Below are 21,575 nucleotides of genomic sequence, written 5' to 3'. Positions count from 1 at the left end.
TTCTTGCTTTTCTAGCTGGCGTTATGAATTTAGAATCCCTCTTTTTAGGAGCAGACCATTTGTTAAAAAAATTGTTTACTCCATGTATAGAAGAAAAAAAAACACGCCAATACCGCTATGAAAATAAAATTTAAAAAAATCCCAAGACCAATTGCTTGTGGTTTTGTTTCGTTTGGCAGTTGCTCACTGATCCTAACTGCTGTTTGTCTACTTTGACTGAAAAACATGTAAGCTTTCTCTCTGCGTGTGTCTCTGTGTTTCTGTGTTTGTCTGTCTGTTGTCTGTCTATCTCTATGCCTGAGGATAAATATCCTGTGTGTTTACCCTAACACTTTAACAGTTCTCCTTCCTCTAGGGGACAGTGAAGCTGTCTAAGTGGTGTCTAATTCCATGTTTCTCTCTTCTTCCTCTTCGCCACCCCTGACTTCTGGCAACTGTGGAGACTTAACAGTTTGCCTAACTTGTTGTTTTTCTCTCAGAATCCAGTAAAAATGTCATTGGACTTGAGGGTTTTTGTTTGCTTGCTTGTTTTGTTTTGTTTTTGAGACAAGGTTTCTCTGTGTAGCCCTGGCTGTCCAGGAACTTGCTTTGTAGAGCAGGCTGGCCTTGAACTCACAGAGCTCTGCCTGCCTCTGCCTCCTGAGTGCTGGGATTAAAGGCGTGTGCCAGGGCGGCAAACCCAGTGCCTCACCCATGGTAGGCAATTGCACCACCACTGAGACCACAGCCTGGTCTCTTCATAGACCTAGTTATTTTTTATTAAGCGATAGCAATCGCTTATGGAAAGTGATAGGTTGAGAACTTGGGGTGATGCTCTCTTCTTCCAGGAATACTCTACTTTTCTCCTTCTAGGCCTTTTGGGTGGGGATAAAGTCACCATGGATAAAGACATCAATCAGATGTTAAGTTGTTTTGAAGCTGGACTCGGCCTTTATCGGAGCTGCTTTGTAGCTAACGCACTGTTTTTCCTAAAATGAAGTCCTTCGAGGTCACAGCCAAAACTCAGAGAAATGGTCTGGAGTCTCCCCTCCTCCTTGTCATACCCTGAACATGTAGTAATCGTGTATGTGCGTGTGTGGTGGGTGTATGTATGTGTGTGCATGTCTCTGTGCATACCTCTGTCTGCGTGTGTGTGTATATTCTTGGGTCTCAAAAGACAAGGTGAATGCTTCCTGATGAACATGTGAGGTTGACCTCTGGCCTCCATGCTTGTATATATATGTGCACACACGTGAGCATGTATGGGTGGATGTTTGTGCAGATACACACACACACACACACACACACACACACACACACACACACGTTCTTATCCCTACCCCAAGACTGTCCCCCAGGTACAGTGTGGGGCTATAGGGTGTATATATTAAAATACTACACAAATGGTTTTGATGCAGTCAGTTTATCTACAAGACCCTGAGGACCCCTTATCGAGGGAGGGTGGTACTTTGGTATTTGGGGAGGGGAGTTACTCATTTTTAAAAAGCTGTTTTTATTTTCTAGGATGCCCAGTTGATGCCATTGTCTTACAAGCTCCATTCACCAACATGTGGGTGGCGAGTATCAACTATCCTCTGCTAAAGGTGAGGCTCCCATCCCACCCGCCCTGGGTAGATGTGCTGCGCAGGCTGTTGCCAAACCCAGGCGTTTATGAGTACGGCTCCGTTCTTTTAATGAGCTCCATGTGTTCCAGAGGTGTTCTAGCCTTGGCCAGTTGACTACTGAAGGCTCAAGTGTCTTAACAGACCGAGGTGCTGACTAAGTGAAAGATTTTCTCCCCCAAATTAACTGTATATATTTTGTATTTTTTTAGCTCATGTGTCACTGAAGTGAGCACACAGTTTTATAATTGTTAAACTCACTGGATGTAGCTTTACAATGGTAATTCCTCATTTTAAATTGCAAATAAGAGTTTGTACGTTTCGGCTCTATGAATGCCAGCCGTCTCTTACATTACTTTATCATAAAGAAGATTCTAGAGAAAATGCTCTTACATGGTACTTCAGATACAGACAACAGTCTTCTCAGGAAAGTAAAATATAAATATGGGTCCAAAAAAATCTTCTGTGCACATTATCCTATTGCTAGTACTGTTATTAGTCCTATTAATCTTACTGTTTTGGGATAGTTTTTAGTTCGACTGCACCTGAGGGCACACTTGTAACACAGTCTGGCTTCGAACCAGCATCAGTCCTCTTGTCTGAAGCTTCCGGATTTCTGGGATTACAGCACGAGCCACTGCACCTGACCATGACCCTGATTTTACACTCTTAGTCCAGGCCCAATTTTCAATTGTTTATAGTCACACACTCAGACGGAGTGTGAGCAAGTGAGGGCTTGGCAGAGGAGTTTGAGGAAAAGGCAGCGGTTTTAGAGGAGATGCAGGCACACGTTGTAAACTTTTCCACGCTGTAAGGCATCGTAGGGATGTTTTCATCTGCTTATTTCTGAAATGTTTGGTACCACAGGCCACAGCAGAATACCCTGAAGCTTGCTGAAGTGGTTTCACGGGAAGGCCGCCACAGCCATGTCTTTATTTGCAGTGGTGCTATCTGTATGTGCGTCTCTAAAAGGTAGTTTTCTTTGAGCTTCTCCGTATAAAAGTATAATTACACAGGTTACATTCTAGTTATTTTTCTCACCCAACATTCCACTTAGGCGGTTTTATTCTGGATGTGTAACACTGTAGCTTGGTCATTTCCATTGTTATATGGTATTCAGTTATAAGGCACATTCCACTATCAATAGGTCCATCCTATTACTTATAGACATTCACATCGCTCGGTTTGAGGTGATTCAGAACATTGTTATTGTGTATATTCTCTCTCTCTCTCTCTCTGTGCATTGGGACTTGAACTTACAGTCTCAGGCGTGGTAGGCAAATGCTCTGCCACCAAGCTATGTCCCTCAGTGTGTGTTCTTATACTTGTATTCTATTTTTTCTTCGTCTGTGTGAGTATATGACAAGAACAAGAGACATGTTCTGCTTGTACATGTCTATGTACCATGTGCACGCAGAACCTGCAGAGGTCAGAAGAAGGCGTTTGATTCCCTGGAACTGGGGTCACAAATGGCTGTGAGCTGCCATGTGGGTGCTGAGACTCGGAAACTGGAAGGGCAGCCAGCGCCCTTACCCGCTGAGTCATTCTGTCCAGCTTTCTACTGTGGTCTGCTGATGTGCAAACCTGTCACTGGGTGGGCCCGAGGCCTGAATTACTGCTTGTAAGATCCTGCTGTGGCCCTCACACTGCTCTGTGTTTTTCAAAAGGGATTTTACCAGCCTACTTCACCAAGCGTGTGAGAATCGTAATTGTATCCCAGGCTTGCCCTGGTGTTTGCATTTTTCTGGCAAGTAACAAGATTAGGCATTGCTGTGTGTTTATCAGCCATTTGGATATCATCTCTTACGAACGTGTTCACATCTTTCTCCCACTTTTGAATTGAGCTGTATTTTACTCGTGGACCTTCTTCGTAGATGCTAGCATGAGTCATTAGCAAATTGTGTTGCAGATGGATTACAGAACTTTGCCCGGCCCCTTCCCTCTGTCACTGGCTTGTCGCTGTGACGCACTGTTCCTATACTTAATGTGGAACACTTCGCCAGTTTTATTTTTGAAGTTCGTGATTTTGTGTTTCGTATTTTTTTAAAAAAATCTGCTTACCCAAGTTTATGCAGGTGTTTTTCTAGAAACCGTTTGATCTTTTATGTTCAAAGCCAGAACTCACAGGTCTGGATGCTTGTGTGAGGAGAGGCATCCACGGGCCCAGGACCCCTTAGAAAATGAACTTGCTCCTTCTGCAGCAGTGCCAGTGTCTACATCTACTGGGGTGTGTGTACATTGGCACAGTTGGTAGAGTCTCATTTCTCCTCATTGTCCACTCTCTTGTGACTGTCACAGCATTTTAATCACTCTAGTATATGACATATCTTCATGCTTTGCTCTACACATTCCTCTTTTTTCTCCGTGGTTGACATTGCCTGCGGTATTCTTAATTTACTTTTTTTTTCCTTTTTAATTTTTATTTCATGTTTATGGATGCTTTGCCTGCATGTCTGTAAACCACATGCATGCTGTACCTAAGGAGGGCAGAAGAGGGCGCCAGGGTCGCTGGAGTTACGGGTTGTTGTGAGCCGCCATGAGGACGCAAGGAACCGAACCTGGGTCCTTTTGCAAGAGCAACAAGTGCTCTTTGAGCCATTTCTCAAGTTTTGCCGTGGTTTTTCTCCCCTGCTCCTCCCCCCTCTTTTTTTCCAAGATAGGGTTTTTCTGTGTAGCCCTGGCTGTCCTGGAACTCACTTTGTAGACCAGGCTGGCCTCAAACTTAGAGAGATCCACCTGCCTCTGCCTCCCAACGCTGGGATTAAAGGCATCTGCCACCACTGCTGCCTGTTGACTTGGCTATTCTTGTTTGTTTGTTTGTTTGTTTTATGTTTCTGTTTTTCAAGAGAGGGTTTCTCTGTGTAGCCTTGGCTGTCCTGAACTCACTTTGTAAGACCAGGGTGACCTCTAACTCATCTGCCTACCTTTGCTTCCCTGAGTGCTGGGATTACAGGTGTGTGCTACCACGCTCAGCTGCCTTGGCTATTCTTAACCCTTTGTATATTTTCATATATACATATTTTGGAATGCTCTTGCCAAGAACAGATTCTGGAATGTTGATTGGGATTTCATTGGATCTATTGTTCTGTTTGGGGAAGCTGATACCTTTCTAATTCTGATGATACCTGAGCATTCTACTGCCTTTTGTTTACTTTCACATTTATGCTTGCTTGCTTCTGTATCGTTTAGGTTTCTTCAGTTTTAGCCCTCTAACACGCTATCTGAGAAGCTAGCCCAAGGCAGGGACTTTGTGTGTGCCTGACTGTGGGAGCACACTGAGGAAGGCCCCGCAAGTGAATGGGACAGCAGGAAAAGGAAAAGGGAAGAGCAGGCCGCAGGAAGAGTCAAGCTCCAAGCGAGCCCCAGGGATGCTAGGCTTTAAGACATGTTGTTTCTGCTGTCCTCCGTGGTAGAGAATGGAGGAAGGACAGAAACCATGGCCTCTGTCTCCCAAGACAAGAGGAAGCATCTGTGAGTCAGAGGCAGCCTACAAGCGTAGCAAAAGGCAGTCGATTTTGTCAAGTTTTCTATCATCTGACCGAATGCCTTCTGTTCCCTTAATTTCCATCTTTACCTTTATCTTCCCTTGCTGGTCTCTTCCCAGCACTTTGGGTCAGAGCAAGTATATCATTATTTTTCTTGTATTTTTTTTCATATTTATTTGAAAATTTCTTGAGATAGTACTACTTATTTTATTTTATTTTATTTTATTTTATTTTATTTTATTTTATTTTATTTTATTTTATTTTATTTTATTTTTTGAGACAAGGTTTCTCTGGGCATGCCTGGCTGTCCTGTCCTGGCATGTTCTCTGTCAACCAAGCTGGTCTCCATCTCACAGAGGTCCGGCCAGCCTCTACCTCCTGCATGCTGGATTAAGGGTGTACACCACGATGCCCAGCATCATCTAATAATTTACTTGGGTGACTATTTTCTAATTTATGCATCAGTGTATAGTCTACCTAAGCCATACTTCTGAATCCCACAACTTTTGAAATTTGTTTTCATCGTCAGCTAGTTCAAGAGTTGGCGAGGTGGCCCAGTGTGTAAGGACATTCACTGCCAAGCCTGATGTACTATTTACTTTTTTATTGTGAATAAAAATATGACCAAGGCAACTTATTAAAAAAAAAAAAAGAGTTTGCCTGGGCTTACAGCTTCAGAAGGTTAGGGTTATGATGGTGAAGTGAAGTTATGTGGCAGGTAGATGGAGCAGCTGCCGAGAGCTCGCATCCCCATCACAGGCAGGAGGCAGAGAGCACAGTGGGAATGGCGTGGGTCTTTCGAAGCCTCAAAACCTGTCCCCAGTGACAAAGCTCTTTCAATAAGACCACCCCTCCTAATCCTTCCCAAACAATTCCACCATGGGGGGGGGGATCAAACATTTAAATATATGAGACTGTGGAAGACAGTCTCCTTAAACCGGCTATGTCTGGTGACCTAAATTAATCCCTGGAAGAGATGGAGAGAACCTACGCTCACAAGTTATCCTCTGATGTCCACATTTGCCCCGTGGCATGAAAGCACACGCATGTGCGTGCACACACACATATAGATACTATGTATATGCAATAAATAAATATTTAAATTGTTGTACACTTAATTATCATTTAGTTAAAATCTCTTATAATATCACCATGATTTCTTTTTGACCATATAGGAGAAGTAGTAGTATTTTTTTGTAACCCCTATTAGTTTTGGGAAATTATTATTAGGTGTGTCATTGACTCCTTCCTCAACTCTATCATGATCTAGGTGTAGGCTGCTGTCTTAGCTGGGGTCTCTATGGCTGTCATAAAATACCATGGCCAAAAGCAGCTCAGGGAGGAAAGGGCTTATTTTGTCCATGCTTGTACTCCTCCACTGAGGGAAGTCAGGGCAGGAACTCAAGGCAGGAACCTGGAAGCAGGAGCTGAAACAGAGACCATGGAGGAAAGATCGGCATTCAAAGTGCTTATGTTTTATGCTCAGTGGGTGTGACTTTTGCACGTTGGTACGGTTTAAAATTGCAGACGAGGAGCCTTCTGATGTGATAGGTGCTCCACAGCTTAGAAGTTTACTCTCCCAGGTATTTCCCAGTCTTTAAGAACCCTGGCTCTCACGTCTGCCTGCCCAGGTTTAAATTTCTGAATTATCACTCAACAGCTGTTTGTTTGTTTGTTTTTCTTTAATGCTCTAGTGGCTTCATCTATAAACTAGGATAAGAAAAGATTATTCAGATTTGCTGTGACAGACAGACAGACAGACAGAAAGCAACTACAGTTGTGCTTGCGTAATACACACTCAGTAGGCCAGCGCTGAGGTACCATATCAACATGAGGTAAGACCCTGATCGTTACTGCTGAGTAAGACACACGAGTCGTGACACAGGTGGACGTGGACAGGACCACAGGTCTTCCACCTCATGCTCTGCTTGGACAGAGAGGACATGATGGAAGCCAGAAGTGACCTCAGAGAGTTGGTCCATCTTGTAAGCTCAGATGGTGTAAGTGATGAGCATGGACAATGGGTTCAGACATATTAGGGTTCAAACCTAGCCTCTGCCATTAGTCCTGTATGGCTCCACCCTCCTCCCCTCCACCGGGCCCTGGCATCACCTAAGCTGTTCTTACCTCTGAGTATCCCACTAGGAAAAAAAAAAATAATGTGGTTGACAATGCCCAATGCACAGGATTCTACAAAAAACAAACAAAACAAAACAAACAAAACAAACAAATCCAAATAAGACACAGCCTGGGAAGTACCTAGCTGCCAGGATCCCAAACAATACCTGTTCCTGTCCCCACTCATTCTGTTTCAGAGTGGACTAAAAAGAACATGAAAGAAACGGGAAGGCAGGAAGATCAACTAAGAGCCTGCCTCTGTGGTCTGGTCTGGGCAGAACCATATGACCTCTTAGTGTCAAGAAGCCACCTCCACTGGTAGGGAGTGAGGAAAGCTGGGAGGAGGCTGGCTTGGGTCTGCTTTCTTCTTCCCTCTTTAGAACCCGAGATGAATCGCTGAAGGGTTTCTCTTATTGATTTTTTTCCATGAGTCCCGATTCCAGGAGGGAGGGGTGGGGTTAGGAGACAAAGAAGAGAAAGCAAACCTAGTAACCTCGCCCTCAGCCCTCAGCGTGGGAAGCAGAGGGAGGAGAAGGAGGAGAGGCAGCGGTAGGAGCCAGCACACTCCTGAAGGTGGCCCATCCCCCGAGAGCTGGAGGATGTGCAGGCCAGACAGACCCTGAGCCGGCAAAGCAGCGGTCCGCACCCAGAGTGTGCCTTCTTCCTGGGGCAGGCCTCCCTGCCCTGTGCCAGTTGGCAAACTAAACTCCCTATGGAGTTGTGAATCCCCTTCTAAAAGATCAGAAAAAACAACAAACATTTAAAATAATTGTAACACATAGGAAGTCACCATTCACTAGTGGCACACTTCAGGAGGCAGGTTATCGGCAGGTTAATGATTTTCTTTTTCTTTTTTAAAAATTGGGAAGCTAGGGGAGATGGTTCACTGGGTTAAAGCACCTGCTGTCGAGCTTGAGGAATGCGATCCCCAGAACCCGCATGGCTGAAGGAGACAACCAGTTTTTACACACTGCCCTCTGAACTCCATGTTCACATGGCACATGACTGTGTGCTTGTGTGGGCATGCACACACGCATGCACACACACATACATGTATACATATACATATAACACTCTACATAGATGTTAAATCTGTTTGTTTTTTAAACAGTGTGCCACTCTTGTACCTGTACTATAAGCTATTCAGAAAGCTGAGGCAGGAAGATCAAGAGTTCAAAACCAGCCTGACATGACTGTGAGTTTTCATCTAAAAAAAAAACCCAAAAACTGTGAAGTTTGCTGGGGTTGGCTGGCCTATTTTGTGCCCATTTCTGTCCCTTTGCAATGTCCCGCTCACCACGCTGGGTCCTTCCACCTTCCCCTCAAAGCAGGAGAACCGTGTGAGACTCCGCCAATCTTTCCTTTGTGAAAATCCATTCTAGGAATGAAACCTTGAAAATCAGGTCCGCTGAGGAAAAATGATGAACTGTTTAAGGTCCACCCAGGGACATTGGCACAAAAAGATCCATCCCACCATTAGCAAATATTTATTGAACATCTATTACATACCAGGAGGCCTTCTAGATCTTGAGAGTAACAGCAGAAACGAGAAATGTCTTGCACACCACACCCCCACCCCAGACCAGTGATGAAATTATATCCTTGCAGAAGAAATAGAAGACAGGACCCAATAAAAGAAAGGGGTAACACCATATCATGGGGAATGTTGAAAGTAATAAATACTTCATAGCTGGCTACAAAAAACTTCCACAAAATTGTCCTGAAAACATACATACTAGTAGCATACAGACCAAACAGATTATATTTAGGAACATATAAATAGTATATATTTGTACATGTATATGTATACATATACATATACATATAGGCATGGAACAACGATTAGTGAAAAAAAGTAGCGATGAATTTGAAGAAGAATGGAAGGGGTGGATTTATAGGAGAGTTTGGGAGGGGGAGAAAAGGGAAACTAGAAATGTTTTTAATTAAGTTATAGTCTCAAAAATTAGAAAAAAAATGTAAAAGGAAACAAAGTGTGAAGTCAGCTGAGACCTACTGAGGCAAAAATCCAGAGGTCCATGGCTGCGAGAAAGGCAAAAGTAAGGATGCTGTTTTGATGAAGTCAGCCAGCAAGCGACAAAAGGCTGGGAACAGAGGCAGCCACCCACGTCTGCAGGGCTCCAAAGGCCAAGGGGCTATGTTTGGCTTAATTCAAGCATCCTTGGAGGGTGTTAAGGGAACCAGGGCTAGGATCTGACTTATGGGAGAGGAGGGAGGGAGCAAGGAGCTGCGTCCGGCCAAAGGTAGAGAGTGGCATGGGCTGGAGACAATGGAGATGGAGGGCAAAGATTAGATTGGGGGTGCAGGAAGATGGGAGGTGGGTGCAGTGGTGTGCAGGGCTCCTGTCCCCTGCCCCATGTTTTCAGTTAAAACAGAAGCTTTTCGGGCTTATGGACTAATTTATGTGATGACAGGCAGACTGAGCTCCTACACGACTTGCCACAGACTGTCATTAGAGGGGAAATTAAGCATGTGTACGACAACTGGTGCATTGGGGTCCTGCGGCCATTGTCAAACCAGAAATGTTTTAAAGCATTGTGAAAACAAACCACTTCCAACCATTTAGAGTGTTCAAATCCTCTCAAACCAATTATCTGAGCATCAGATCCTCTCACCAGAATGGACTAATCTGAGCGCTGCTCCCTAAATAAACTGGTTAAATCTGCTTGCGTTGTATTTTGAATGTTACTCTTCCCTTATGGAGGAGTAAGAGCCTGGCTGTCACGTGCATTTGAAACGAAGCCATATAGGAAGATACAGCCAAGTGTTAACAATGGTTATTTTTGTGGTAGAACTGATGCGTGTCTTGTTTTTCTGCTCATTTCTCGTTTTCCCTCCAAATTTTTTAATTACAGAAACTACTTTTGTTGTTGTTAATAAATAAACGAATAAAATCTTTAACAACAGTGTTCTGCCTGCATGTACACCTGCACACCAGAAGAGGGCACCAGACCTCACTCTAGATGGTTGTGAGCCACCATGTGGTTGCTGGGAATTGAACTCAAGACCATTGGAAGAGCAGCTAGTGTTCTTGTCCTCTGAACCATCTCTCTAGGAACTGCTTTTGAAGATCCCAAGGTTTTTTATTTTATTTTTAAGTTTAGTGTAGGGAGTGGCTGTTCCATTGCTGCTTGGAGCTGATGTAGTGAGAGGCATGTCCGCTTGGGAAAGATGTTCTGAGACCATGTAACCATGTATTCTAGACAGCCATGGGACAAGAAGTAACATCTTTGGTTTTTCTTTTTTCAAAAATAGATTTACCGGAAGCTTCCAAGATGTTTGAGAACACTTATGGATGCCCTTAAAGAAGACAAAATAGTCTTCCCTAGTGACGAAAAGTAAGCCAGCCAAGATGCTTGCTCTTGCTCCTGAGTAACTGTCATGGTATACTAGTTGAGAGCTCGGGGGATAGGCCTTACCTCTCTCTGGATTTCAGGCTAGTCTTGGAGATGGGCACTAGATTTGGAGGTGGGTTTCTACACATTTCAGAATCTGCTCTTCTCCTTAGATCTGAGTCTGTGCTTTCTCCAATCCAGTATGTTCTCTGACATCATAAAGACGCATCTTTATAGACCGTGTGAAAGGCTGCTGGGGTCTAGCCTAGCCATCTATGGGGGGACTCCTGACTGCTAGGTCTTATTCCCCATGTGGTTCAAACCCATATCATACAAGTGAGCTGACCCAGAAATAGATACAATGATCAGAAATAATTTAAGAATGCTTCCAAATAGGCAAATATCTCCCCCCCCCCCCCCCCAATTTCAGCCCTCAAGGAGAGCTAGCCCTCTGAGCAGTTGGAGGGACAGGGCAGTACCGGAGTAGGCCCTGAGAGTGGAAGGCTTTTTGCATGCCCGTGACCTTTTGTTGCCGAACTGGGCTAACCAGGCAAATAATCGCACCTGGCATTGTGGGCCCACTCTCTAATTACGGGGAGAAGTAAAGAAATGGCTACAAGAAGGTCCCAGATTCTCTCTGGTAGTTTCATAATTTTAGTCTTATCTTGTAATCTTTAAAGATTTATTTTAATTTTATGTGTGTGGGTACTTTGTCTGGGCGCCATGTCTGTTCAGTGCCCAAGGAGGCCAAAACAGGGTGTCAGATCCCCTGGGCCTGGAGTTGTGGCTGTGAGCTGCCACAGAGGTCGACCTGAAAGACAGCCAGTGCTCTTAACCACTGGGCCATCTAAAATGCTTCAAAGGTCAGGACTACTAGTGCCACACAGATCTGCTATTTGAGTGTGTATTTTCTTCAGCATTATCAAACTGCAGCAGAAGTGAACTAATTCAGTTCAGTTGTCTGAGCAGATGAAACAGAGGGAGGGGCCCGGGGATGGGGATAAAAGGGTTCCCAGGTGAAGTTTGGCACACATGAGGCTGTGACTTCTTTTGGAAGCAAGATTTTATTGATCGATCGATTGATGATTGTGCTTTGGGCAAACCCCATAACTCCATGTGTCACTAAAACTGTAACTGCGTGGGTTGAGTTCTTAAACTGGGTGTTTATCTCCCTCCTTCTCCCAGTGTGAAGTTCCTGTCCTCCCCACTTCTCATCTTGCATGGAGAAGACGACAGGACAGTGCCCCTGGAGTGTGGCAAGCAGGTAGGCCAAGGCCCTACCATTTCTTCAGCTAGGTGACCTTTGGTTAGAGCCTAGAGGTCTCTGACATTACAGGGGATCCTCTACGCCCCTCAAGAGCCATGCTTGTTCATCTGAAGAGTGAGTATCAGTGCTCTTAGCTACTTAGTTTAAAGAAGTTTTGGGGTAGGGGCAGACCTTGATGCCGCACCTAGGGTCTGTGGTTAAGTGGGACCCCCGTGGGCCCCATCTCTCATGATGTTGTCCTTTAAACTGCTGGAGTGGGCCCATAGAGATTATGTGAGCCTTTGCAGTGAGGTGTGCTCGGGGCAAGTATGTTCATTAGTATTCTCTACTAGTCACCGGCATTCTGGTCCTCAGCTGTAGAAACAGCCAACTGAGGATCTGGACGTTCCCCAGGTCTCTGACTTGATGAGAGACTCCCCAAGTTCCTACCCTGTCAGGGAAATCCCACCAGGAGACCCTGACCCTATGACCGCCTTTGACTGCTGTCTTTGCATCTCCTGCAGCTCTATGAAATAGCACATAGTGCCTACAGGAACAAAGAAAGGGTCAAAATGGTGGTCTTTCCTCCCGGCTTCCATCACAACCATCTCTGTAAAAGCCCCATGCTGCTAAGAAGCGTGAGGTGAGAACTGCTGTCGCCCACCACGACCGACCCCTGGACTGGAGGGGGGACCAGGGCAGCGCTGGTTATTCAGACCAAGCGTGAGCTGACCTAGGTTCTTTTTCTGCAGAGACTTCCTGAGCCAGCAGTGGGCGTGAGAGCTGAGAGCAGCAGCAATCTCCAGTGAAGACATGGTACAAAGGGCACAAGAGCTGTGTAGTTTCTTTACGTGAAACTGCATGGGGCTGCTTGGAGGAGCTGAGGTCCCTGTCGCTTCCAAAGGTCACCTGACACTTGAATAAAGAAAGCTGTATGGAATGTTCTTTAGTTCATCGTCGTTTGCCTTTTGAATCATGCCAGATCCTCAATGTGGACAAGAATTGAACCTGATCTGATCTCATCAATAAATGTCTGCGTGTGAAACCTGCTGGGGATATTTGTGAGTAAGGTGGCTGCTAGTGTCTGGACTCCTCTGTTGAAATTTACCCGCCAGTGTGGTGGTATCAAGAGGTGGAGGCTTTTGGAGGTGACTGGGTCTTGAGAACTGGGCTCTTAGGAATCGAATTAGGTCCCTAAAATACAGGTCCAAAAAAATCTTTCTGTTCCTTCCACTGGAAGAGGGCAGGATGAGAAGGTATCATGTAGGAACTAGAAAGTGGCTCCTGTGGGCCTCTTGATTTTGGACTTCTCCCATCTCCAGAACTTACAAACTATGTTTTTAAGTTACCTGGATTTACACCTTTTGTTAGACAGCTTGCGCAGACCGAGACAGCAGCCTGGATCTTGGACTCTGACAGTCGTGTAAGAAAGGAAAATATTTTGCCTCAGTTTATTTAAATGGTCTTAAGCAGTTCCAAGCAGTTTTCTGGCTGATTACTGTTGAGGAAAGTAATCCTAGCAGGCTACTGATTGACAACTGGAAGTAACATTTTATTTTTAGCTCTAATACAGCCATAGAATTTTTTTTTCCCCTTCCCATCCCCAGAGACACTTAACTAATTACTCAATAACAAAACAGTATCAACAAAGCTATACAAATACCCAAGCTCAATAAGAAGCTACTCATTTTTGAGTTTTTGAGAGATACTTCACTATTACTGTTCACTTCCCATTGGCGCTGATTCTGTTGCTGGACTCGTTGGACAGGGAAATCTTCAGATCCGAAGGCTCCATGTTCCAGATGTCCTTGGCATATTCCTTAATTGTCCGGTCACTGGAGAATTTCCCTGAGGCAGCTATGTTTTTGAGTACCATCATGTTCCAGGCTTTTTGCGTCTGTGGATAACATAAGCATGTACAGTCCAGGGCCTATGTGTCTGGCTAGCTTTGCCAAACATCAAGCTAAACCCACTTCATAGGGGAATGACAGGGACAAACGAGAATGATTTACAAGTGAGATTGCTCTTGACACCCAGCCAGAGAAGACTATGATTTCCTCATATTCAGAGCATATTTCTCTTAGGGATGAAAAAGTGTTTTTCCTTTTAAGAGAAACCATGACCAACAGCGTGGTGGCGGATGCTTGAAAGAAATCCCAGCCTCCAAGGGGCTAAGGCAAGAAGATCTCAAGTTCAAAACCATTCTGGGCTACATAGAGAGACCCTGTCTCTCAAGAGAGAGTAAGGGAAAGAGTGAGAGGGGGCAAGAGAGCAAGCAAGTGAGTAAGAGCAACAGCATGCACATGAAGGGGGGAGCGGGGGAGGGGAGAAATAGGACAAGGAAGAGGGACAGGGAGAGGGGAACAGAGAGAAGCCAGAGAAGGACAGGAATATGGGAGAGGGAACAGGGAGACAAAAGGGGGGAGGGGGAGGGAGAGGAAAAGGGAGAGGGACAGGGGAAAAGAGAAAGGGATATGAAGAGGGGATGGGGAGAGGAAGAAGGACAGGAGATACAAAAATAGAGAAAGAACATGTGTGTATGAGAGAGTGACACACAGAGAGAGAGGGAGAGTATCTTTGGGTAGGGATTCTCTAATTGGTCAGCATGGAAGCCATATTTCCCATGCTTTATCATAAATGGAGACAGCTAGGGCTGCAGAGATGGCTTCGTGGTTAAGAGCACTTGTCGCTGCTTTAGCAGACCTGAGTTCAGTTCCCAGCATCCCTACAGAGTAGCTCCTAACTGCCTATAACTCCATCTCCAAGGGGTCCAGCTTGTGTGTGGCTTCCAATACACACACACATAAATAAGATAAAAATAAATCTTAAAAAAAAAAATGGAATGACAACATACAAGTAAAGAAAGGGACTAATATTCAGGTCATGCAAAGAGATTTAACCTCTGACTCCAAAAGTCTGAAAGACAGTGAACATTAGCTAGCAAAGCAGTGGAAAGCTTGGCTGACCCACTTAGCTCTTCTTGTTTCTTTTGAAGGCCTATACCTCCTTAGGTTTGCTCTGAATCCCCACAACCCCTCTGGGGGTTTCGAAACTGAACTAAGGTTTTATTCTCAATCAAAAAATATTTCAAAATGTGACATTTATACACATAAAAGTATATAAAATATATTTAGCTTACAGTCCTTTTTTTTTTCTGGATCCCTGTGAGTTTATTGGAAGTTATTCAAAGTTGTTAACACATTAGGAAATTTTTAAAATAAGAACTAAACTATCATCATACCCCTGGAGCTATGCAAAAGAGAGCATGGTAGCCCACTCAGGCTTGGAGACTTCTATATAGAAGTAAAAGCAGCAACTGAAATGGATAGCAAGGATACTTGCTAGCCATGCAAGGCACATTTACTGACCTCAGCAACGCAGCTAGTGTCAGGTCACAATGTGCGCTTCCGAACACGCAGGAATGAATGAAACGCTGCTGCTCCCCCGATGGGCATTCTTTGGATTTGGGCTTAATTTTAATGGAAGACCCGCTGTGTCTAACTGTCCTTGACATCAGTCCCTGCCCTTGCTCATGCCTTCCTTTCCCATCGTCGTTGCTCTCTACTTCTCCAGGCGGCTCTTTCTACTTCTCTTCCCTCTGAGTTCCCGGGGCTGCATGGGCTGTTCTCATCCATGTTCAGGAAGCGGCCAGTGAGCCATGCAGCTTCCAGCAACGCCTCACTGTTCACAGCCATGAACTTGAACATAGGTTTACGCTCTGTTAGGAGGGTCCTCTGACTCAACCTAGGAGCTGAGGGCTGGCTGCAAAGCAGCACGAGCCTTAAGGGTAGCTCTCTTCTTTCAGTACATTTATATTCTACTGATCTGGTATCACCACAAGACTGGTCCAGGGGAGGAATTTATTTTGCAATTTTCGAAGAATGCCTGGTCAGTTCCCATCCAACTAAACTGAGGCTTGGTCTCAGAATAATCTTGGTAAGATTTTCAACTATGAGTGGAGGAGCCTGCCCACCACATGGGTATCGCTGTGGGTGAAGGGTAAGTCGTCACCTGTATTCTCAAATAGCAGCCTCGATGACTGTGTAGTTCTGGGCAAGGAACCTGGGGTTACAGGCAGCTTGCTGGAAGAGGGGCAGAGCTCAGCACAGAGGGGCCCCTCACGCCTCTGAGACAGGCCTGCTACGCAGTAGGTGATCAATGAATACAAATCACTGATGATTTTCTTTTTAAATCCGAGTATTGTAAAAGCTTACAATTCTTACTGAAATCTCAAATTCCAACCTCTGGAATGGTCCTCCCAGTGTGTCTTGTAAACTTGATCTGAACATCTGGAAAGTTCTCTCACTTGCTATCTGTCTATTTTCCCCTTGGTGGCACTGTGGGAGGGGACTGTCAAACTCAGAGGCTTATGCTTGCCAGGCAAGTACTCTACCAATCTTTGCTAGGTTTGATTAGTCAGTGGGGCCCTGTTATTTAGATATCATAAAAAGAAAACAATTAATGAACCATAGCAAACTTTTTTGTTTCATTTTGTTTTTGAGATAAGGTTTCTCTGTGTGTAGCCCTGGCTGTCTTGAAACTCGATTTGTAGACCAGACTGAACTTAAGCTCAGTAACATCCCCCTGCCTCTGCCCACCCAAGTGCTGGGACTGAAGGCATGCACCACCATGCCTGGCTCATGGCAAACTATTTAAAACCCATCACATACTCACCATATACAGCTGACTGACTTTTTCTTGACACTTGACATAGGCTTCATAGTCTGCAAAGACTTTAAATCTGTTGTTGTTTTTGGTGCGTTCAACGTTGGAAGAAAGACAGAACAGCTTCGTTAACAGACATTTCACCTTAACTGACCCTTTGCTTATTGTCAAGCATGCCTGGCTCTCCAGAAAGAATACTCACCCTTTTGTGGTTCCCCATGCGTATGCATGCGAGAGTAGAGTGTGTAAGTGGAAAGAGCGAAAGAACACAAGATGTGAGTCTAATTCTCAAGCCTTAACCATTTGTGACAAAAGCCCCGCCCCCAAGCTTATGCCAGCGAATCAGATCATGAGTCTGTGCTAAATTATGCAAGTGGGCTGCTGTTAGGAGAGATGTTTTTTGTCCCATTTTTATACATCAAATCGTCTTGTTTCGTGACTCACCTGTCGTGATTAAATAACATGTTGATGATGTCTTTGAAGAGGTCAGGTTGATTGGGAGAAAATAAGCCATGGTCTATTTGGTCAATGGCCAGCTTCAGCTCTGGAAGGGCCTCATAATATTCTTTTGCCTTGTACCTGTAGCAAAGAGTGGGTGGATGGTGAGAGAAAAGGCCCTGTTGGCGTGTGTGATGAGCAAAATGCCAGATACCTTATTTGCTGTAAAATACATACAGAAACACCAGCGTTTACAGAAAACATTATAGATTTCAACATGGGTATGGCTACAACAAAATTTTTTTTTTTTTTTGCTATATCCTAATTGATCCCCTCCCAACTGATTCATTCCTTATAATCAAAAGCATTAATAACAGTAGATACGTAAGATTTACTTTAGAGCAGACTGTGGCTCTAAACTGCATGGTGTTACGGGACCTAGCTGCTTTTGTCAAACCAGCAGTTTTATAATACATGATGCTACTAAGTGAAACTTACTTCTAAGGGTCAGAAAGTATACTTCGCGTCCTCTGAATTTCCTGGGGCTCCTTTGAGCTCTTGCTTGAACTCAGGTTAATGAACTCAACCAGATATTAAAGGAGAACAAAACGCTGCTGAGACACACCTCTCTTTACTTTCTGTCTTGTTTGGATCCATCACTCAGAGATTCTCAACCTTCCTAATGCTGCAACCCTTTAATACATTCCTTATGTTGTGGTGACCCCCAACCATAAAATTATTTTGTTGCCACTTCAGAACTGTTTTCGTTACTGTTGTGAATCATAATGTAAAACTTTTCTGGTGGTCTTAGGTGACCCCTGTGAAAAGGTAATTCAAACCCAAAGGGGTCATGATCTACAGGTTGAGAACCATTGTCTTCAATGAGCACCGTGAATGGTTTAACATGATAAAAACATCTGGTTAGACACTGCCTCATCTTTTGAACAAAGTAAAAATCCCAGACCCAGGAAGCTGGGATGACTGGCTGAGCTGCCATGGCTGGTAGCTATGGGCAACTTGTCCGCGCATCTGCTCTAAGCATCCTTTAGTTACACTGGGTTGCTGAGGCTATCTGTGGCTAGCAGGTCCTGACTTCTCACAGGAGATGCTCTGTCTCTACATCTCAGGACACCAGGTCTCAGTGGGCTGCCGCATGTGGAGTAAACCCTTGGAGATGACGTCCCTTCATGGGAGTCACCCGCTCTCTCACCCTTTCTTGTCCAAGGCGGCCACATCATCTACCCTCATGCCAAAGATGAACAGGTTCTCCTCGCCAGCTTCCTCTGCCATTTCCACATTGGCCCCATCCATAGTCCCGATGGTCAGGGCCCCATTCAGCATGAACTTCATGTTGCCTGTCCCGGAGGCTTCCGTGCCCGCAGTGGAGATCTGCTCCGACAGATCTGTGGCTGGAATGACTGCAAAGAGGCCGTGTCAATATGGTGCTGCTTTCTTTCTGGATCCTTAACTTCATGTGAGCATTGATCTAGCTGGCCTGATGATGATGAGTATGTGCACACCCCAGGACACCTTCAGTGGTACAGAAGGACGGCTCCTTGACCCGGGCAGCTACTGTGCTCATTCGGAATGCGCTATGCACCTATTTTTTACACCACTCTTCCTTCTTCTATACTGTAAAGGAGTGTCTTACTTGCTCTGAGCTGTAAACGAGACACTATCTTCCCGCCCCCTTATCCCTCCATTTTTGTTTCTTCTGCTTTATAAAACATTGCAGCTTCTATTTCTTGGCCCATAGAATCCCCAGGTCTTTCCTCATCTCTTCTTTTTGCAAGGGACTGGATTGTCCCACTTCTTCCTCTGCTCCTACCATTGTCACTGCAGCTGAGGTGTTTTGTGCCTCGGGACAGACATTCAAGCTCTGCCCCTTCAGCTTGATGCACACCCAAGTCAGATCTGCCTGAAACTCCAAGCCCCTTCACACAAAAGTCAACCCTGAGTCTGCCTTATTCTGAGAGCTTATTTGTGGATGGGATTTGTACTCATTTGTAACTTTAGGAACCTGGCTCCTTCCTCTTTAAGCAGTAACCCCACGGGACCTAAAAATGCCACAAAGGGAAAGTTGATTTTTACTTTTTTTTTTTTTTTTTTTACAGTCTGGGAAGTAGGTGAATACACAGTTGGCACTGGCTGGTGGGTGGCCTCTCTGCCAGGATGGATTGTGAATAAGCGAAGGTCCCAGTGGTAAAGAAAGGGACACTGGCTTCCTGCCTGCCTGCCCCTGTGTGGGAACTCTGTGTTTGATTCTTGAGTGCACATCTAAGCCTCATGCTTTGGCAGCAACACCTCTGTCCTCATTCGCTGTCACAACACGAACGAACCAATGAGAGCCCCTCCTCCCACGCAGTGATCAGAGGGCTGCCGTCTGAGACGCAAAAACTGATGCTCGCTTGCAAAACCTAGGCTGGCAACTGAAGACCTTTACCCTTCTTTGCAGGGAACTATGGCCAGACCTCAGCATCTCCACAGTCACCATCAGCGGCTCTCCAGCTGGAGGAAGCAGGCACTTGCAAATGTGATTGTGCGACACCAGCCTCATAGGTCATAGGTCATGGTAGAAGACACCTTACTTTGCCTTCTATTGTGTTACTAGCTCCCTGGGGTCAACTGCCCGATTTCCACCCTATGTAAGCCCAGTGTCTGCCCCTTCCCTCCCCGAGGCTTCACAATGAGGAAGCTACCTTTTTCAGCAAGAGACACTCTATAGTTCTCCAAGAAGATGACTTTCAGTTTGTTGCCAACAACGGGGTCATTATTCACCACTTCTGCCACGGAGGTGATGAGCTTAATGATCATTTTGGCCATGTGATATCCTGGGGCCGCCTTGGGGAAAAACAGCAATGTGTGGAGAGAAGGCCCCCTGGGTGGGGAAGACTAGAGCCCCTAAGTCCCCATGAAATTCAGCCGACTTACTTTGCCGCCGATTATGACTGTCCTTGGCACGAAGAACTTCTTAGGGTCTTTCTTGATGCCTTAAAAAGGTGAATAGAGATGGGAAGGAAGACGGGGCCAACCGCGAGACTGCTGCCTCCCCCCACCCCAAGGAAGGGGCTACAGGGTAGGGGTGTGCTCCAGCCAAACTCACGGTTGTACATGGTGATGACGTGCAGGCAGTTGAGGAGTTGCCGCTTGTACTCGTGGATCCGTTTCACATGGACATCAAACATGGAGGACGGGTTGATCTTCACCTTGTACTCCTTTTCCAGGAACTGGGAGAATTTCAGCTTATTCTCCTGTGGAGAGAGAGTGGACAGGTCAGGGTCCTCCTCGCTGGGGAGCCTGGGGGGGGGGTTCTGCTTGGGCCCAAATACTCAAGGGCAGGGACCCTCACTGGCACCTCACCTGTTTGACCTTGGCTAGTTCCCGGAGGAAGATGTCGTCGCTCACGAAGCTGTGGAGCTTTGTGAGCTGACTCAGGTCTTTCACATAGTCTTCTCCAATTTTCTGTCGGTTTAAAGGAGAAGGCGATCTTAATTGAGACAGTAATCAGACCCATCATGGCACATTTTTTACCAGAGGATGGTGAGGGGCTCCTAGACATTCTATGTGAGAAGAACTCTAAATATAAGAAACATGTATACAGTGGTGACCAAGAACCCAGGTTCTGTTATGTTTCTGAGCTTTGACAGCCTTTCATCACCAGTGGACGCCCTATCCCATCTGCGTGTCACGTGGGTACTGCTGGCCACGACCAGCTATGTGAGGCCCTTCGTTCAAAGTTGAAGAATTTCAAGCTGGGAGATGAACGGATGCCTTCTTGGTGGTTAACAGCACATACTGGTCTCACAGGGGACCCAAGTTTGGTTCCCAGCACCCACACGGGGAGGCTCACAACTGGCCAGCCGCAGGAGATAGGACCCCATCTTCTGGCCTTTAAGGGCACCTGCACCCACCTGCTTATACTCCTGCCATAAACATGTAACTAACACGTAAAATTCAAATAAAATGAAGTCGCCCCTGCACAACAGCGTGAGCCACTTACTCAGAGGCCAGCCCTGCCACGGGTAGGGTCTGCCCCATCTCTCTATCTTCATTTGCCTCCCCCGTTCCCAGCAGCCCCCCTCCCCCTCAGCACCTCCTTTTACCTCTGCTATCAGGTCAGCCAGCCCTGGGTTGCAGAGTAAGAGCCAGCGCCTCGGGGTGATCCCATTGGTTTTATTCTGGAACTTGTCTGGTTCTAGTTCACTGAAGTCCTTGAATCTGGAGATAAAAACGATAGACCGCTGACTCTGGCTGAAATGGGCAGAGTCCTTGTTGTTGGGTAAAGTTCAGAGTTACACTCCAGAAGCCAAGTGTAGGCTCAGGGAAATTAAATAAAGGTGAAGGGAGGACTCGGCAGCAGCTACGGCTGTCATTTTAAATAGAAGAGGTTCATTTGCAATTCAAAACAATTGCCCCAAATCTAGTCCCTTCCATATGACTTCCTGGCTGTGACACATAGATCAAGTTTTTCAGCAGAACAGTTAATTTTTTTTTTTCTCATAAATGTAGAATTGGGGAGGTACAGGGAGGATCAGGCACTATCATCTTTCTTCCTTTTAAAGAAAACAGTTCTCTCCCTATCCGACAGCACTTGAAAGCATTTCCCAGGCTGTTCTTCTGAACAGGGCCTATGAAGAGGCCCCACTTCCTCACAGATCTGGGTTAGGCC

General features: G+C 45.5%; 2 protein-coding genes across 2 annotated transcripts in view; one reads left to right on the top strand and one right to left on the bottom strand.

The window, feature by feature from the left end:
- The window catches only part of Abhd12b (abhydrolase domain containing 12B), a 28,117-nt gene extending 15,374 nt beyond the window's left edge, over positions 1-12,743 (top strand). The window contains exons 9-13 of the mRNA XM_055595444.1: positions 1,504-1,583; positions 10,478-10,560; positions 11,743-11,821; positions 12,328-12,446; positions 12,556-12,743. Of these exons, the coding sequence (XP_055451419.1) occupies positions 1,504-1,583; positions 10,478-10,560; positions 11,743-11,821; positions 12,328-12,446; positions 12,556-12,583 (389 nt within the window). The 3' untranslated portion in view covers positions 12,584-12,743. The remainder of the gene's footprint in view (positions 1-1,503; positions 1,584-10,477; positions 10,561-11,742; positions 11,822-12,327; positions 12,447-12,555) is intronic.
- A 479-nt stretch (positions 12,744-13,222) lies between these two features.
- Pygl (glycogen phosphorylase L) overlaps positions 13,223-21,575 on the bottom strand; it is a 30,091-nt gene continuing 21,738 nt past the window's right edge. Inside the window, exons 12-20 of the mRNA XM_055595412.1 lie at positions 21,010-21,124; positions 20,267-20,368; positions 20,010-20,157; positions 19,838-19,896; positions 19,606-19,747; positions 18,117-18,324; positions 16,913-17,047; positions 16,478-16,544; positions 13,223-13,700 (exon numbers count right to left, since the gene is read on the bottom strand). Coding sequence (XP_055451387.1) covers positions 13,527-13,700; positions 16,478-16,544; positions 16,913-17,047; positions 18,117-18,324; positions 19,606-19,747; positions 19,838-19,896; positions 20,010-20,157; positions 20,267-20,368; positions 21,010-21,124 — 1,150 coding nt within the window. The 3' untranslated portion in view covers positions 13,223-13,526. The remainder of the gene's footprint in view (positions 13,701-16,477; positions 16,545-16,912; positions 17,048-18,116; positions 18,325-19,605; positions 19,748-19,837; positions 19,897-20,009; positions 20,158-20,266; positions 20,369-21,009; positions 21,125-21,575) is intronic.

Source organism: Psammomys obesus, unplaced genomic scaffold (genome assembly GCF_907164565.1).
Source record: "Psammomys obesus unplaced genomic scaffold, mPsaObe1.curated_primary_1811, whole genome shotgun sequence".
NCBI classification, from domain to species: Eukaryota; Metazoa; Chordata; class Mammalia; order Rodentia; family Muridae; genus Psammomys; species Psammomys obesus.
The sequence above is the reverse complement of the archived record's forward strand: the minus strand, read 5'-3'. Positions and strand labels throughout refer to the sequence as shown.